General features: G+C 52.6%; 1 protein-coding gene across 4 annotated transcripts in view; it reads left to right on the top strand.

Moving 5' to 3' along the window:
* NDOR1 (NADPH dependent diflavin oxidoreductase 1) overlaps nt 1-18036 on the top strand; it is a 22384-nt gene extending 4348 nt beyond the window's left edge. For 3 of the 4 annotated variants that reach the window (XM_073558257.1, XM_073558258.1, XM_073558259.1), the window contains exons 5-15: nt 4751-4849; nt 5023-5124; nt 6622-6822; nt 7756-7877; nt 14731-14951; nt 15152-15259; nt 15342-15456; nt 15537-15680; nt 15767-15885; nt 17180-17274; nt 17383-18036. In XM_073558257.1, coding sequence (XP_073414358.1) covers nt 4751-4849; nt 5023-5124; nt 6622-6822; nt 7756-7877; nt 14731-14951; nt 15152-15259; nt 15342-15456; nt 15537-15680; nt 15767-15885; nt 17180-17274; nt 17383-17527 — 1471 coding nt within the window. In that variant the 3' untranslated portion in view covers nt 17528-18036. The remainder of the gene's footprint in view (nt 1-4750; nt 4850-5022; nt 5125-6621; nt 6823-7755; nt 7878-14730; nt 14952-15151; nt 15260-15341; nt 15457-15536; nt 15681-15766; nt 15886-17179; nt 17275-17382) is intronic. The other variant, XM_073558260.1, reaches the window with a different exon arrangement.

Below are 18036 nucleotides of genomic sequence, written 5' to 3'. Positions count from 1 at the left end.
GAGGCATCAGGGTCTGCACTCGCTCCCTCGTTCGCAGCAACTTGGGTAGCCAAGGCTATGATATCATAGTCAGAAACATTAAACAAGGTCACGCAGGAGCAGGATCTACCTGCAGAGATCTCGGAGGTCAAATGTCAGATGACGATGGCCGGAGATTATGTATTGAATGCGTCTTTGGATGCTGCCAATTGTTCAGCACTTGCTGCCGCTATTGCAATCTCTATCTGAAGAGCCCTGTGGTTGAGGACATGGCGGGCCGATTCTACTTCCAAGAAGTCCTTGACTTCCCTGCCTTATCGGTGCGGCCGCCAATTTTTGTATCAATTTATCTCCGACTCCACAGGAGGACAGAGCGGGTTTCTCCCTCAACAGAAGGTTAAATCTTTTTTTCGTCTCCCGGTTCAGGCACGTTTTCGGGCCTTTCGCAGTGCCACCGGCCATTCTAGGCCGGGCGTGACAGCATTGGTCAGGTGGTGGCCGCTAAGCAGCCTGAGCCTGGTCCGGGACCCGAATAGGAGACCGGTCCGGGGTCATGCGTTAAAAGACTCCGGGTGGACTACGGGGCCCAATTCCGCCACCTCAGGCTGCTCCAATCAGGATAGGGAGCGGCAGGCCATATAGAGCCAACCGATTGGGGAGAATGCGTGCTCAACAGGCCAGATCGAGGGGACCCAGATCCTAAGGATCATCGGCCAAATGACTCGAGGTCTTTACCAGACGACACCAGCAAAGTGGGCGGCCGCCTACTCTGTTTTCACCACGTCTGGGCCAACATCGCTCACGACGCATGGGTAAAAGAATTGGGTGTCCTCCAGTTACAAAATAGAATTTGTCAGATACCCTCCAAGATGGTTTTTTCTTTCCCGGCTTCCCAGGGTGGATACCCAGGTAAGGGCTCTATTGGGAGCCATCAAGTCGCTCCTGCACAACGGAGTCATTGTTCCAGTGCCGGAACACAGAAGAGCTCAGGGATTTCATTCCAACCTTTTTGCAGTTCCCAAAAAGGACGGGTCTGTCAGGCCTGTTTTTTGGACCTGAAGCTTCTGAACAAATTCATCAGGATCAGACATTCCCGGATGGAGTCTCTCTGTTCAGTCATAGCGGTCATGGAGCAGTGAGAATACTTGGCCTCAATTGACAGCCAGGACGCATTTCTGCATATTCCCATTTTTTCCTCCTCATCAGAGGCGGCTACGCTTCGCCATCAGCGTTCAGCATTTGCAGTTCGTAGCGCTACCCTTCGGGCTAGCCACGGCTCCCAGAGTATTCACAAAGGTTATGGCAATTGTCAGGGCCACACTACATTCTCGAGGCATAGTCATCTTGCCTTATCTGGACGACCTCTTGGTCAAGGGCCCGTCAATACGGGCATGTGAGGAAGGTGTCAACATCATGCTAGATACTCTTGCCGCTTAGATGGTAGGTCAATGCAAAGAAATCATCCCTTGTGCCAGCTCAGAGGATCTCCTTCCTAGGAATGATCTTCGACGCTTGCTGAAGGTTGATAATTCTCCCTCAGGAAAGGGCGCTAGTCTCCGGCAGGGAGTCCGGACACTACGCCAACCAGTCCCTCATACCATCCGATCCGCGATAAGGATCCTAGGGAAAATGGCGGCAGCAATCGAAGCGATAACTTTCGTCCAGTTCCATCCTTCACCCCCTGCAGCACGCCTCGTGTCAGCCTGGGACAAGAATCCTTTCACGCTCGATCGGTGGTGCAAACTGTCCTCTCAAGTCAGGCAGTCGTTCGGATGGTGGATAACCAGTTCTTCTCTGGCCTAGGGGAAACCGTTCCCCCCATGTCATGGGTTGATAATGACAATCAATGTCAGTCTCCTCGGTTGTGGAGCGGTGTTTCGCCACCACACAACCCAGAAACGGTGGTCGCCACAGGAGGCACGCCTCCCGATCAACTTATTGGGGATACGAGCAATTCGGCTGGCTCTGCAGAAGTTTCATCACTTTCTAGCAGGCCGCCCCGTCCGGATTCCATCGGACATCGCCACGGCGGTGGTTTACATAGTTTGTCAGGGGGGCACCCGCAGCAGAACAACCATGCGCGAGGTGGAGCACATTCTTCAGTGGGCCGAAGCAAACCACTCTGTGATTTCGGCTGTCCACATCCCGGGCGTGGAAAATTGGGCGGCAGACTTCCTCAGCCGGCAGGGTCTTGCATCCGGAGAGTGGTCTCTACATCCCAAAGTTCTTCAACAGATTTGTCAACTGTGGGGAGCTCCGGATGTGGACCTGATGGTTTCCAGAGTGAATGCCAAGGTGCCCACATATGTCGCTCGGGCCAGGGACCCGCAGGCATTCGCAGTGGACGCGTTGGTTCTACCATGGAACCAGTATCGCCTCCCATATCTATTTTCCCCACTGCCACTACTCGAGAGTCAGCAAAGGGATCAAGACGGAAGGGGGGCTGGCGATTTCTGCTGGCCCCGTGGAGCGTGGTACGCAGATCTAAGGCAGCTGCTCGCCGATGTTCCTGGGCGCCTGCTAGAGCGCCCAGATCTACCGTCTCAAGGGCTAATTTGCCACCCGAACTCAGGGACCCTGTGATTGAAGGCAGGGCCATTGAATCTTGGATTCTAACACAGGCAGGGTTCGGGAGCAAGGTGGTCGCTACAACGATTAGCGCCCGGAGGCCTGCTTCAGCATGAATTTACCACCACACCTGGAAGGTGTACTTTGCTTGATGTCGAGGCCGCGGTGTTTCTCCGCTAAGATTCTCGATCTCCAACATCTTGGTTTTTCTCCAGTCGGGCTCAGAGAGCCCGGATAGCTCAGTCGGTAGAGCATTAGACTCGGGCTTTGCCCCAGGTTTCCGCATGAGACAAATGTCGGCCTTATCCGTCCTGTTCCAGTGCAGGGTTGCTACCAATTTGCAGGTGAAAACTTTTCATCCGGGGAGTGTCCCACTTGATACCTCCCTATATGGCGCCGATGGACGCCTGGGTTCCTAACATGGTCCTAAGTGTTCTGCAGGAAGCTCCATTGGAACCGCTTCAGGATATCGCTTTTTTAGGTACTTTTCCTGGAAAGTTGTTCCCCTAGTGGCCATCACTTCCATCAGGCGGGTTTCAGAGCTGGCGGCTCTATCCTGCCAAGCTCCGTTCCTCACTTTCCATAGGTATAAGGTGGTCCTCAGACCAGCCCCTCTTCTTCTGCCGAAGGTCGTGTCCTCTTTGTCACATCACTGAAGATGTTGCTTTGCCTTCATTTTGTCCAGCACCGGTGCACCGTGGGGAAGAAGGCTCTTCACACGTTAGACCTGGTAAGAGCCCTCCGGAGGTACGTGTCACGGACGGCACCCTTTCCTCAGACGGACACGCTGTTCGTGCTCCCTGAAGAACGCAGGAAGGGACTCGCCGCAAAGTCGACCATAGCCAGATGGATTCGTTTGACTATTCAGGAGTCCTACTGCATTAGAGGCACGCCGATTCCGGCAGGGATCACAGCGCACTCTACCCGGTCGGTGGGCACCTCTTGGGCGCTTCGGCACCAGGCTTCGACAGAACAGGTTTGCAAGGCAGCAACCTGGTCCAGCCTGCACACATTTGCCAAACATAATATCCATACTCAGGCCTCGGCGGATGCAAGCCTGGGTAGAAGGAGTCTCCAAGCAACGGTGGCGCATCTTTAAACAGGAGGTGCATGTAGCTTGGATCGGTGAGTCAATCTCCCACCCAGGGACTGCTTTAGGACGTCCCACAGTATCTGTGTCCCCCAATGAGACGAAGGAGAAACATGGATTTTTATGAGTACTCACCGTAAAATCCTTTTCTCCGAGACGCTCATTGGGGGACACAGCACCCACCCTATTAGCCAGTTGGCTCTTGTTTAAATGAATATGTGTTTTCTTATTTGATATAGGGGTGGTGTTTTCCTTTGGACATGTTGTACCTGTATTAAGGCTGTTTTTTAGTCCTCCTACTGCTTTGGCACCAAACTGATTTCCGCCCGCAATAGGGGCGAGGGTGTTTACTGCGGAGGAGGAGCTAACCTCTTTTTTTCACTTAGTGTCAGCCTCCTAGCGGCAGAAGCATACACCCACAGTATCTGTGTCCCCCAATGAGCGTCTCGGAGAAAAGGATTTTACGGTGAGTACTCACAAAAATCCATGTTTTTGCCGCATAGTTGCTGCTGTCAATCACGACGAGGACATTTAAGAAGCACAGGGAGGAAAAAATGAGCACAGGGAGGAAAAAATGAGCACAGGGTAAAGCCCAGGGAGGGAAAAAAATGAAAGCACAAAAAGCCCCTTAAAATGGTCAGGTCTCCAAGGGTTTAAAGGAGTTTAAAAAATATAACAAAGAATAGGAAATGTGTGGAAATAAGAGAAGCTTTACATCACTATTCTGTCCTCCGCCGGTCCTGCAGTGACCTCACACAGGGCACATATCTGCCATGGACAGTGACTGGCTGTATCGGTCACATGATTGATGAACATGATGTCATCCGTGCAAGAAACAGGAGGTCGTAATAATGTACATTTTTAGATACTATATGAAAACTTAACATTATTTCCTTTTTGCTGCTTTTGTATCATCCTCCAGTCACATCCAGAGCTGCATTCAGAATTCTGTTTTACTGAGGGAAGGTTTGCTGTGATTTGGGTGTGGAGGACTGTAACAGATCAGTCTGTGCTGGGGGTCATTAGTGGGGGTCCCCATTAATTATGTGGCTGTATGCCGTGACTTCTCATTGGATATCGTTACCCAGATTCCCATTTTCTCTCTTACATCAGGTTTAACTTCATTGCAAAAAAGCTGCACAAGCGCCTGCTGCAGCTCGGAGCGAATCCTCTCCAGTCACCGGCCCTGGGGGATGACCAGCATGATCTGGGGTAAGGACCGGTCTGTATGGTGTAGCTTGGGCATGTGAACCTTGGCTCCTGGCCTGTCACTGCTCTATAGAGGAGGACGCCCCCACTGATCACCAGGGATATGGAGGCCACCTACCGGTTATTGCACCACCCTCTACTTATTGTGATGCTGGATAGAATTGTTTTTCTTGCAGCCCTGATGCCGCGGTGGACCCTTGGTTGAACGACCTTTGGGATAAGGTCCTGTCCTTGTATCCTCTCCCTCCCGGTGTCGGTGTCATCGGTGATCTCGTCATGTAAGCACAGTCTACATGCTACTAGTTCTTCATTGCCATTTCTTCCTGTATTAACCCCTTCCTGCTCCATAACGGATATACTGTATACGTCATGAAATGATGTTGTGATGTCGGTATTCGGAGCAGGCTTGGAAGCTGTGGACCCCTTAAACGTCACTGACTGCAGGATTTGAGGCTAGTTTCACACTAGCGTTCTTGGGCACAGCACAGGGCCGCCGCTAAGCCCCGGCCGCGCCCCCTCTGGTCAGTTCCTCCTCTGATCGCATGACACTGCATGCGATCACCGTACCCTATATTTAGCGTTGGGTACGCTGACCATGCGCTGGTATGATTTTGCTGGCGCTCTGCCCAGCGCCCAAAAGCGCACTGTGTTGCATTTTTGTGTGCTGGGCGCAGCGCCAGCAAATCCATGTCAGCGCACGGTCAGCATACCCAACGCTAAATATAGGGTACGGTGATCGCATGCAGTGTCATGCGATCAGAGGAGGAACTGACCGGAATAGGTGCGGGGCTTAGCGGCGTCCCTGCGCTGCGCCCGAGAACGCTAGTGTGAAACTAGCCTAAGCCACACAATTGTGCCTGGGTGCTCCTTGGCCTCCATGCAACATGATCGCAGGGTGCCAAAGGCTGGCAATGGCAGCAAGGGGTTTGCTGAAGGCTTCTGTTACTGCCATGTTGGTGGTCTTCATAGGAGATGGCCATTTTCACCATATACTGCGACGCTGAAATATTCTGGAGAGAAAGTAGTCAAATGATTCAGGTCCCCTATGGGGACTGTCAAAGGCGAAAGTTGTACAATGTTTTAAAAGTAGAAAAAAAAAATCATAAAATTTACTCCCCCCCCCCCCCCCCCCTTTGTTAAAATATAAAGACATTAATTTAGAAAAGCAAACATATTTGGTAATGCCACATCTGTAAAATTCCACACCGTAATTTTCCGGTTGCTTCATCTCTTACGAATGATGCAATAAGAAAGTAATAAATTCCATACCAAAATGGTACAATAAAAAACAACACGCCCTCTTATGGGTATGTATATTGTAAATGGAAAAATAAAAAAGGTTTTAACTTTTGGTAAAAGCAGGGGTAAGAATGAAACAAAAAATATATAATTGACCATGTTCTGCGGTCGACAGCAGTGACTATTTCCCTAAGCCATGTTCAGTGTTTGGTCAGTAATTTACATCAGTATTTGTAAGCTAAAATCAGGAGAGGAACAATCTTATGCAGCGATACAGCTCCATTGCTTCATTTATCTAGCGCAGAGTGCTGTTCCTCATGCCAACACTAGGTGGCAATCTTTACATAGCTCTGAATGGCTCCTATCATTCTGTATAGTATTTGTTTACAGAATGCCCTCTAGTGGCAGCAACAGGAAGCTCAGGTCTTCACTAATCTTATTCATGCTGCTGACTGGCAAGTTCCCTTTAAATGGAAAACATATTTCATACTTTTGTTCCTCATCTGAAAATTAGGAAATCCTGATTATATTTCCAGGTTGCCCCCAAAGTTTTCCCTCCGCTTCCTGGATAAAGAGGCAACTACGTGGAATTCTGCACAGAGAGAAGGCACCACGGACCCCCCGACAGAACAGCAGCCGTACCATGCTCTTCTTGTGACCAACCAACGTGTGACCGCACAGGAGCATTTCCAAGATGTGCGGCTTATCGAGTTTGACATCACCGAATCCGGCATACAGTGAGTTCAGTGTAGTAGTGAAAAGACAGGAAACATGGAAAATAGTGTGTCCTAATAGTAGCAGGCATCAGTCTGTCTCATGTCTATCAGGCTAGCTACAGTATATAGAGAAAAGTACTGGGCCACATGTCTTAATCGTTGAATTCAGGTTTCTCATTCAGTCCTATTGCCCCCAATGTATAACAGCCAGCCCCTCGTCCCACCTTTCCTGGTATATAACATCCAATCCTGTTGTACTGGTGTATAACCTCCAGCACCTTGCCTCCAGTGTATAACCGCCTTACTAATATGTGACATAACGGCCAGTAAATATCAAGTGCAGTGACGGATCACACTTCTCTATCTAACGTCTGATGGAGGAGTCTGGGTTTGGTAAATGCCAGGAGAACGTTACCCCCTGACTGCATTGTGCCCACTGTACAGATGATGGAGGAGGATAATGATATGGGCCTGTTATCAGGGATCGGCCTCAGCCCCTTAGTTCCAGTACAGGGAAATCTTAATCTTCTCCACAAGACATTGTGAACTATTGTAGCTTCAGCTTTGTGGGAACAGTTTGGGTAAGACCCTTTTCGGTCCCCAATGACAGTGCCCAGTGCACAAGGACTACACAGACATGGAGGGGGATGGTGGATATGAGCGGCTGCACAGGACCCGGACCTCAGCCCCATCTCATAGTGGAGATTGTGAGCCCGGCCTCCCCCCAACATCAGGGCCTGACCCCACAAATGCTCTTCTGAATGAAGGGGAAAAAATTCCCACAGACGCCTCGAAAATCTTGTAGAAATCCTTCCCAGATGAGCGGAGGCTGTTATATCTGCAGAGGGGACAACTCCATATTAATGTCTATGCATATAGGATGGGAGGAATGTGGAAGGGGGCACTTACATTTTCTTCTAGCTTATCATTGTACCTCGTGTCCTTTTCTCGCAGCTTTGCCCCTGGTGATGTTGTGATGATTCAGCCTCAGAATTCCCCTGAGGATGTTCAGGAGTTCTGTTCCCTTCTCCGCCTGGACCCGGACAGTGCGTTCCTCCTGCAGCCCCATGATCCAGGTGAATACATATTTTTATACATTTTTAAGGTGGAATTCCTTTCTTCGTGCTTCCAGTAATCTAGAAAATCTATGGACAAACATGGCCGCGATCACCGCTCATATAAAGCCCCCGTCTCACATAGCGAGATCGCTGTTGCGGCACCGTTTTTGTGACGCAACAGCGATCTCGCCTGCGATCTCGCTAAGTGTGACACATAGCGGCGATCAGGCCCCTGCTGCGATGTCGCTGATCGTGCTCGAATGTCCTAGGCCATTTTTTGATCGCTGGTGTCCCGCTGGCCAGCATGCATCGCTGTGTTTGACAGGGACAACGACGAACGACCTCAATACTACAGGTCTGAGAGACAGGGTCCCACTGACCTTCGTATCGTTCTGTATCGTTGCTGCGTCGCTGTTGAGATCTGACTGTTTGACCTCTCACCAGCGGCCTCGTATCGACGCACCAGCGATCCCTACCAGGTCGCATCGTTGTCGGGATCGCTGGTGCGTTGCCAAGTGTGGCGGTACCCTAAGTGTCTCTCAACCCCAGGAGTTATCACCATTTACGCAGCAGCGTGTGGTGGAGTTTATCTCATGTGATGGATAATTTCTCCTTCGTCTCATTGGGGGACACAGGTACTGCGGGTGTATGCTACCGCCATCTGGAGGCTAACACTAAGTAAACAACACAAGGTTAGCACCTCCGCCGCCACATACACCCTCGCCCCGATTACAGGCGGAAACCAGTTTTATGCTTAGTGTCTTTGGAGGCACACATGTCTGGGTTGCTCCAGGCGTCTTTTTTTTTTTTTTTCTTCTTTTTCCCATGAAGATAAGACAGGGGCGACAGACCCTATTGAAAGGGTCCGATCTCCCCAAACCAACAACGGGCGAGCACGTGTTGAGTATCGTCTCCACGTATCCTTTCCCGCACTGTGGGACATATCTGGGCCATTTTTTCCCCAGACATTTTTTTTCTTTCTCTTTTGCTATGAAGATTAGACAGGGGCAACGGATCCTATTGAAAGGGTCCGATTTCCCCAAACCATCAACGGGCGAGCACGTGCGAGTGTCCCTCCACGTATACTCTCCCGCGACGTGGGACATGATGCCGGACTTAGCCCTTTCCACCCCTAGGTATGGAAACCATGGGCTTGTACAGAGGCACAAGACTAGTCTGTATGGCCCCCACTGCTCCACCAACGCTAGACGGCGGTGCTGCAAGGCGGCGGACGGTCCCTCTCCTCAGCCCTGGAAGGAGGACGGAGCTAGGGTGCCTGCACCATCCCGTATTTACCCCCCTTTCCTCCTGTACCCGATCGGAGAAGGCCAGACGGTATGAAGGGGATGGCCAGGGAGAGCCCTGCGGCGTCCAGAGGGCCGGAGTCCTTATGTTCAGGCGTTCAGCAGAGGCTGACAGAAGTCCAGGCATAGGCCCCTTCCTCTTCCCTCCCCTTTCCCGCCCCCCCCCCCCCACAGCAGTCCTCACAGTAACGTTGCTGCAGTGGTGGTGGCGGCGGAGTGGACGCCGTGCCTGGCGCCGGTAGACGCAGGCGCCGGCCTTACTATGTGGCGCCCGGCCCGCCCGACGCCACCCCCGTCGCGGGCGGACATCAGAGATCCAGCCGGTGGTAGGCCGCGGCCAGAAGTCCCGCCCTCCCGGCGCGACATCACTTCCGGCGGCCCGCCCTCCGGAGCCTGGGCGGACGCTGGATAAATTGAGGCCCCGGCTTCGCTTCAGGGTAGGCCGCGACCAGGAAATAACGGTCGGCCTGCCCTCAGCAGGACTGTGCAGCAGGAGAGGACGTGTGGGGCACACAAGACCGGGTAAGTGCGGTCCCGACTGTGTGAGGCCACGCAGCAAAGGTCCCTCCTCCCCCCAACCCCTAGCAGGGCAGCATTGAGACCGGGCGGATTCAATATGGCTGTGAAAGGGAAGACGCACACATTCTTATACGCTGCATGCATCGCCTGTAGGCCCTCATTTCCGCGGGCGCAGAGCAATAAACTATGTGAGGCCTGCGACTCAGAACGCGCCCAGTAGCCCTCCCCTTTGACTGAGCCCAGGGATTTAAATCCTCCGGAATGGGCCTTATCGCTCTCGCAGTCTATGGCATTGCTTACAAAGGCGATCGAGTCTCTTCACGCCCCAGATAGGGGCAAGGATAGTGCCTCGCTGATCTGGGAGGGGTCCTCCACCTCACAAGAGCCTCCGGCCTGCAGGGGCCGCTCTCATTCCAGGCAGGCGCAAAGGAAACGAACCCACAGGGCATCTTCCGGCCTATCCGGTGCCTCGGCATCCGTGAGTTCGGCATCATGCTCGCCTTCACCAGTTGTCGGGAGCAGGCAGAGTTCAGATTATGACTCAGATGAGCCGCTGGACCTAGATACCCCGGGGTGTCGGGAAACAATTGACAGCCTCATCGATGCTGTTAATCAGACTCTGGAGGTTGAGGATGACGTCACCTTGGCGTCAAGCCATAAGGTATCCTTCAAGCGGACTTAGCGACCGCATAGAGTGTTTGGCTCTCACCCACAATTTGAGGACATAGTGCAGCGTCACAGGGAACAGCCGGATAGGCGTTTCTCGGGCCAGAAGACGATAGTCGAGATATCCGTTTGCCCCGGAGCTCTGTAAAAAATGGGCGGAATCCCCAGTGGTGGATCCACCAGTGTCATGCTTGGCCTCGAAATCCGTGTTATCTCTACCTAGTGGTTCTTCTATCAAGGACTGATCGGCTCATAGAAAGTTTGGCTCGCTCAGTCTTTGAAGCATCAGGATCAGCACTCTCTCCCTCGTTCGCGGCAACGTGGGTAGCCAAGGCCATGATGTCATGGTCAGAGTCATTGAACAAGGTCTTGCAGGATAGAGACCTGCCTACAGAGATATCAGAGATCGCGAGTCAAATCGCTATGGCTGGTGACTGCTTAATCAACGCTTGCTTGGATGCTGCCAATTGTGCGGCGCTCGTGGCCGCAAATGCGGTAGCCTTTAGGAGGGCCCTATGGTTAAGGACATGGCCGGCCGATTCTATTTCCAAGAAGTCGTTAACTTCCCTGCCTTATCAAGGTGGCCGCCTGTTCGGGGAGAAATTAGACCAGCTCATCTCCGATGCTACGGGGGGAAAGAGCAGCTTCCTCCCGCAACAAAGGGCCAAGCAGCCATTTCGCCAGGCTCAGGTACGGTTTCGGGCCTTTCGCAACCCCGGGTGGACAGCAGCGGCCAGCTCTGCCGCTCCAGGTCGCTCCAACCAGGATAGGGAGCGACAGGTCTCATATAGAACCAACCCATTGGGGAGAATACGTGCTCGCCAGCCCAAGGCGAGGGGAGCCGGGGCCCAGAGACCCTCAGCCAAATGACTCAGAGCACTTTTTAGGCGACATCAGCAGAGTAGGCGGCCGCCTGCTCTGCTTTCGCCAGGTCTGGGTCACGATAGCACGCGACTCATGGATGGTGGAACTGGTGTCCGCAGGATACAAGATAGAGTTTTTCAAGTTTCCCCCAAAACGATTTTTTCTGTCCCGACTTCCCAAAGTGGAGACCCGGGCAAGGGCGTTGTTAGGGACCATCAACTCACTCCAGCGCAACGGAGTCATTGTTCCCGTACCAGAGCACGAGAAGGGGAAGGGTTTTTATTTCAATCTGTTCGCGGTCCCCAAAAAGGACGGGACAGTCAGGCCGGTTTTGGATCTGAAGCTCCTGAACAAGTTCATCAGGATCAAACATTTCCGAATGGAATCTCTCCGTTCAGTTATATCGGCCATGGGCCAAGGAGAATACTTGGCCTCGATCGACATCCAGGATGCCTACCTGCACATCCCCATTTTTCCTCCGCATCAAAAGTTTCTGCGGTTCACCATCAATGGCCGACATTTCCAGTTTGCAGCACTGCCCTTCGGACTAGCAACCGCTCCCAGAGTGTTCACAAAGGTGATAACAGTTGTGATGGCCGTCTTACACTCTCGGGGCATAGTCGTCTTACCATACTTAGACGACCTCTTGGTGAAGGGCCCCTCGTTTCGTGCATGCGAGGAGAATGTCAGCATCACGCTGGATACCCTCTCCCGCTTAGGGTGGTTGGTCAACAGGAAAAAATAATCCCTTGTCCCAGCCCAGAGGATTTCTTTTTTAGGGATGATTTTCGACACCTCCCGAGGGTTGGTAATTGTCCCTCAGGACAAAGCTCTAGCGCTCCGGCAAGGAGTCCAGAAGCTTCAACAGCCAGTCCCGCACACCATTTGGTTTGGGATGAGAGTGCTAGGGAAGATGGTGGCAGCCATAGAAGCGATTCCATTTGCCCAATTTTATCTTCGCCCCCTACAGCACGCCCTATTGTCAGCCTGGGACAAGAACCCATTCACGCTCGATCATCAGTGCCGGCTATCCTCGCAGGTCAGACAGTCACTGGAGTGGTGGACGAGCACGTCCTCCCTTCTGCAGTGGAAACCCTTTCCCCCAGATCACTGGCTAGTGGTCATAACCGACGCCAGCCTCCTCGGCTGGGGAGCAGTTTTTTGCCACCACACCACCCAAGGACGATGGTCCCTGCAGGAGGCACTCCTCTCGATCAACTTGTTGGAAATACGAGCCATCCGGCTGGCACTGCAACATTTTCAGCACCTTCTAGCAGAACGTCCCGTCCTGATTCAATCGGACAACGCCACGGCGGTGGCTTACGTAAATCGTCAAGGAGGCACGCGCAGCAGAGCAACCATGCGTGAGGTGGGACACGTACTTCACTGGGCTGAGAGGAACCATTCGGTAATATCAGCAGTCCATATCCCGGGCGTGGAAAATTGGGCGGCGGACTTCCTCAGCCGGCAGGGTGTCGCGTCGGGGGAATGGTCTCTGCACCCTGAGGTCTTCCAGCGGTGGGGAACACCGGATGTGGATCTGATGGTCTCCAGAGTGAACGCCAAGGTGCCAGTGTTCATCGCCCAATCTCAGGACCCGCGAGTGATCGCCATGGATGCGGTGGTTCTGCCATGAAACCAGTTTCGCCTTCCATATTTGTTTCCCCCACTGCCACTACTCCCGAGGGTCATCAAGAAGATCAAAACAGAAGGGGTTCCAGCGATTCTGCTGGCCCCAGACTGGCCCCGTCGAGCGTGGTACGCAGATCTAGATCTAGTGCAGCTACTCGCCGACATCCCATGGCGACTGCCAGAGCGCCCAGATCTACTGTCCCAGGGCCCGATCTTCCACCCGAACTCAGGGGCCCTGTGTTTGAAGGCATGGCCGTTGAATCTTGGATTCTGACCCAGGCGGGGTTTGGGCGCGAGGTGGTCGCTACAATGATTAGCGCCCAGAAGGCTACCTCGGCGAGAATTTACCATCATACCTGGAAAGTCTTCTTCGCTTGGTGTCGAGACTGTGGTTTTTCTCCACTGACATTTTCGATTCCCAACATCTTGGCCTTTCTCCAGTCAGGCCTAGACTCAGGTTTGGCTCCCTTAGGAGACAGATATCGGCGTTGTCCATCCTGTTCCAGCGAAGAATCACTACCAATATGCAGGTGAGGACTTTCATCCAGGGAGTCTCCCACTTGGTACCGCTCTATAGGGTGCCTCTGGACACCTGGGACCTTAATCTGGTCCTGAGTGTTCTGCAGGAAGCTCCTTTCGAACCACTTCAAGATGTTCCTTTGTCGTACCTTTCCCGGAAAGTAGTATTCTTGGTAGCCATAACTTCCATTAGGCGAGTCTCTGAGTTGGCGGCCTTGTCCTGCCGAGCACCGTTTCTCACTTTCCACAAGGATAAGGTGGTGCTCAGACCAGCTCCCCCCTTTCTGCCGAAAGCCGTATCCTCATTCCACGTTAATGAGGATATTGTCTTGCCCTCGTTTAGTCCAGCGCCAGTACATCGCGTGGAAAAAGCTCTTCACACGTTAGACCTGGTGAGAGCACTCAGAAGGTACGTGGCGCGGACGGCACCCTTTCGTCAGACGGACATGCTGTTTGTGCTCCCCGAAGGGCACAGGAAGGGACTCGCAGCCTCAAAATCGACCATAGCCAGATGGATCCGTCTAACTATTCAGGAGGCCTACCGCATCTGGGGTGCGCCGGTTCCAGCAGGGATCAGAGCACACTCTACTCGGACAGTGGGCGCCTCTTGGGCACTTCGGCACCAGGCTTCGACGGATCAAGTGTGCAAGGCAGCGACCTGGTCCAGCCTGCACACGTTTACTAAACATTACAATGTCCATACTCAGGCTTCGTTGGATGCGAGCCTAGGTAGAAGGATTCTCCAAGCAGCGGTGGCGCACCTTTAGACAGGAGGTGCATGTAGCTTGGATTGGTGAGTCAACTTCCCACCGAGGGACTGCTTTAGGACGTCCCACAGTAACTGTGTCCCCCAATGAGACGAAGGAGAAACATGGATTTTTGTGAGTACTCACCGTAAAATCCTTTTCTCCGAGACGCTCATTGGGGGACACAGCACCCACCCTGTTAGCCAAGTTGGCTCTGGTTTATTTAATGTGCTGTTTTTTTTTTTTTTAATGTCTGGGTGGATCTTTTCCAGACATATTGTTATCTGCATTAAGGCTGTTTTTTTGTTATTCTCCGACTACTTTTGCACTAAACTGGTTTCCGCCCGTAATCGGGGCGAGGGTGTATGCGGCGGCGGAGGAGCTAACCTTGTGTTGTTTACTTAGTGTCAGCCTCCAGATGGCGGTAGCATACACCCACAGTACCTGTGTCCCGCAATGAACGTCTCGGAGAAAAGGATTTTACGGTGAGTACTCAGAAAAATCCATGTAACTCGTGTGGTGGGGGTTATCTTATAGGTTTGGGAAGCCGGCTGACATCCTGCTTGGTAGACGCCAGCACTTAGAATGTTATCACCGTCTGTTCTTACTCTCCGACCACAGACACCCCGGCCCCTCCACATCTTCCTCAGCCTTGCTCCGTGCGGCACCTGGTGGAGAGATACCTGGATATCCGCTCTGTTCCGCGCCGCTCCTTCTTCCAACTTCTTTCCTACTTTTCTCCAGACGAGCAGGAAAGAGAGAAGCTACAGGAATTTAGCTCAGCCACCGGTCAGGAAGAACTGTATACATACTGCAACCGGCCGCGGAGGACGACCCTGGAGGTGAGGTCTCAATCTTAACCCTGCACCACAATGTAAAGAATGGCAGCCACTACTATGTGGTGATGACTACATGTGCAGGTTACTCCCCCTAATGGTGGCTACAGGAAGTTTCTCCTCAAAGCTTTGATGTTTTTGTAGGGTCCTCGCGTGCCTTGTGCCTCTGTGAGGTTTAATATCGGGATATTATTTGTTTCTTGCAGGTCCTCATTGATTTCCCTCACACGACTTCCAGCATCCCCGCAGATTACCTTCTGGATCTGATTCCTCGCATCCGACCCCGAGCATTCTCCATTGCCTCCGCCATGCAGGTAACAGCCACAGTGCATGCTGGGAAATGAGACTGGCTTGTGATATGACTGCAGATTCTCACTGCACCCCTCTGTCAATAAGGCAAAGCCCAACAAGCTGCAGATCCTGATGGCTGTGGTGCAGTACAAAACAAGGCTGCGTGAGGTCCGGCGAGGTCTGTGCTCCTCGTGGCTGGCGTCCATCAGTCTGGAGGATGGTAATTATTTGTTGGCCTCTTGAATGCATGACTTTCACTATGCCATCTTCAGTTTTAAGCATTGTGTTTTTCTCCTACAGATAAACGGGTTCCATTATGGGTGAAAAAGGGGAATCTAAAGTTCCCCACTGACTCAGACACCCCATTGGTTATGGTGGGACCAGGGACTGGAGTGGCTCCTTTCCATTCAGTCATACAGGAGAGAGCAGCACTTGGTAAATCTGGTACGTAATGCGTCCTTTAGCTGCTGATTCCCACAATATCGCCTTCTGCTGGAGAAAACTAATATCATACCCTCTCTTATCATTAGGGAATATTCTGTTTTTTGGATGCAGAGGAAAAAACAAAGATTTCTATTATGAAGAAGAGTGGAGGGATCTGGAGATGAGGGGGCTCCTCAAGTTATTCACAGCGTTCAGCCGGGATCAGGTTTGTGTGATTATTAGATATTTATTGACTGATTTTTGTCTTCGATGAACATACAATTGTCAGATAGCCAAATGAGTTGCAGCCACAGTGTGCCCCACCGTAAGAGGAGGCAGCCACAGTGTGCCCCACCGTAAGAGGAGGCAGCCACAGTGTGCCCCACCGTAAGAGGAGGCAGCCACAGTGTGCCCCACCGTAAGAGGAGGCAGCCACAGTGTGCCCCACCGTAAGAGGAGGCAGCCACAGTGTGCCCCACCGTAAGAGGAGGCAGCCACAGTGTGCCCCACCGTAAGAGGAGGCAGCCACAGTGTGCCCCACCGTAAGAGGAGGCAGCCACAGTGTGCCCCACCGTAAGAGGAGGCAGCCACAGTGTGCCCCACCGTAAGAGGAGGCAGCCACAGTGTGCCCCACCGTAAGAGGAGGCAGCCACAGTGTGCCCCACCGTAAGAGGAGGCAGCCACAGTGTGCCCCACCGTAAGAGGAGGCAGCCACAGTGTGCCCCACCGTAAGAGGAGGCAGCCACAGTGTGCCCCACCGTAAGAGGAGGCAGCCACAGTGTGCCCCACCGTAAGAGGAGGCAGCCACAGTGTGCCCCACCGTAAGAGGAGGCAGCCACAGTGTGCCCCACCGTAAGAGGAGGCAGCCACAGTGTGCCCCACCGTAAGAGGAGGCAGCCACAGTGTGCCCCACCGTAAGAGGAGGCAGCCACAGTGTGCCCCACCGTAAGAGGAGGCAGCCACAGTGTGCCCCACTGTAAGAGGAGGCAGCCACAGTGTGCCACCCCATGGGTTGCAGTCAAGATGTGCGGCCCCCCCATAGGTCGCAGTCACGATGTGCGACCCCCCCCCATTGGTCGCAGTCACGATGTGCAGCCCCCCATGGGTTGCAGTCACAATGTGCGCCCCCCCCCCAGAGGTTGCTGTCACGATGTGCGACCACCGCCCCCCCAATTGGTCTCAGTCATTATGTGCGGCCTCCCCAAGAGTTGCAGTTACAAAGTGAGCCCCCCCCCATGAGTTGCAGTCACGGTGTGGGGCCCCCCAAGAGTTGCATTTTCAGTGTAGGGCACCCCAAGAGTTGCAATATTAGTGTGGGGCCCCCTTGAATTGTTGACACGTTAGAAGAAACTTCTATCGCCCACCGGTCCTTCACTTTCTACATGACAAGGATGATGTTACCTGATGACAGCTGCGTCTCCCCGTTCGATTGATCATCACTGCTGATGGGCCTCACTATCAATGGCTGCACCTGATGACTTGGCTTGTGTCCCAGTAATGGAAGTTTTCTTATTTCACAGGAGGATAAAATCTACGTCCAGCATCGGATACAGGAGAATGGGGCGTATCTGTGGGAGCTAATCGGTAATAGACAAGCCTTCATCTACATAGCCGGGTAATGCCATCTGCTCAACAGAGCATCACTGGGGGTCTCTGCGTTTTGGGGCCCCGCACTCTTCAATTCAATGCGCTATGACAACGCTACCCTTTATTATGTCTATAGAAATGCAAAATCAATGCCAACCCAAGTGACCGATGCCTTGAAATCCGTCTTCCAATCTGAGGGTCAGATGTCTGCCTTGGAGGCCGAGCAGTACCTGGTCATGCTGGAGAAATGTGGACGCTTCCAGAGCGAGACCTGGTCATAGACTACAGACCCTGAGATCTGAGCTGTGGACCATTAAAGAGACCAGGACTCTCCCCCGTTACATACATCCTGCTGGAGAAAAGGTCCTCTCCGCGCTATACTCGGAGGTGCAGTCCTCTCCCACAGGATGGGTAGCATGGAGGCGTTTATGCTTATTTCCGCAGGGCATTATTATTTTTGCACTGTGTAAGTGCATAATATCCGACAGTCGAGCTTCCGCTTCGGCTTCACAGTTGCAGTCGGGCCACAATACTTGAATTGTAAAATTTCAGCTGCCTGTAGTCACCACTAGGGGGAGCTCAGGGATGTAAATGTGTGCAGAGCGCTCCCCCTTGTGTTGTCTGCAGACAGGTAGGATTTTCTAATGTCTATAGAGAAGAATTGGACAGGTATGATGCTGGTTTTCTCAGACAGCAGCCACTTACAGCTACTTCTATACGGACCACTGAAAGGGAGGGCATCTACATATGTATATATGTGATATTAAATTACTTTATTATTTCACAGTCA

The sequence above is a fragment of the Dendrobates tinctorius genome, unplaced genomic scaffold, assembly GCF_039654945.1.
Source record: "Dendrobates tinctorius isolate UK_male_01 unplaced genomic scaffold, ASM3965494v1 ptg000013l, whole genome shotgun sequence".
In the NCBI taxonomy this organism is placed as follows: Eukaryota; Metazoa; Chordata; class Amphibia; order Anura; family Dendrobatidae; genus Dendrobates; species Dendrobates tinctorius.
The sequence above is the reverse complement of the archived record's forward strand: the minus strand, read 5'-3'. Positions and strand labels throughout refer to the sequence as shown.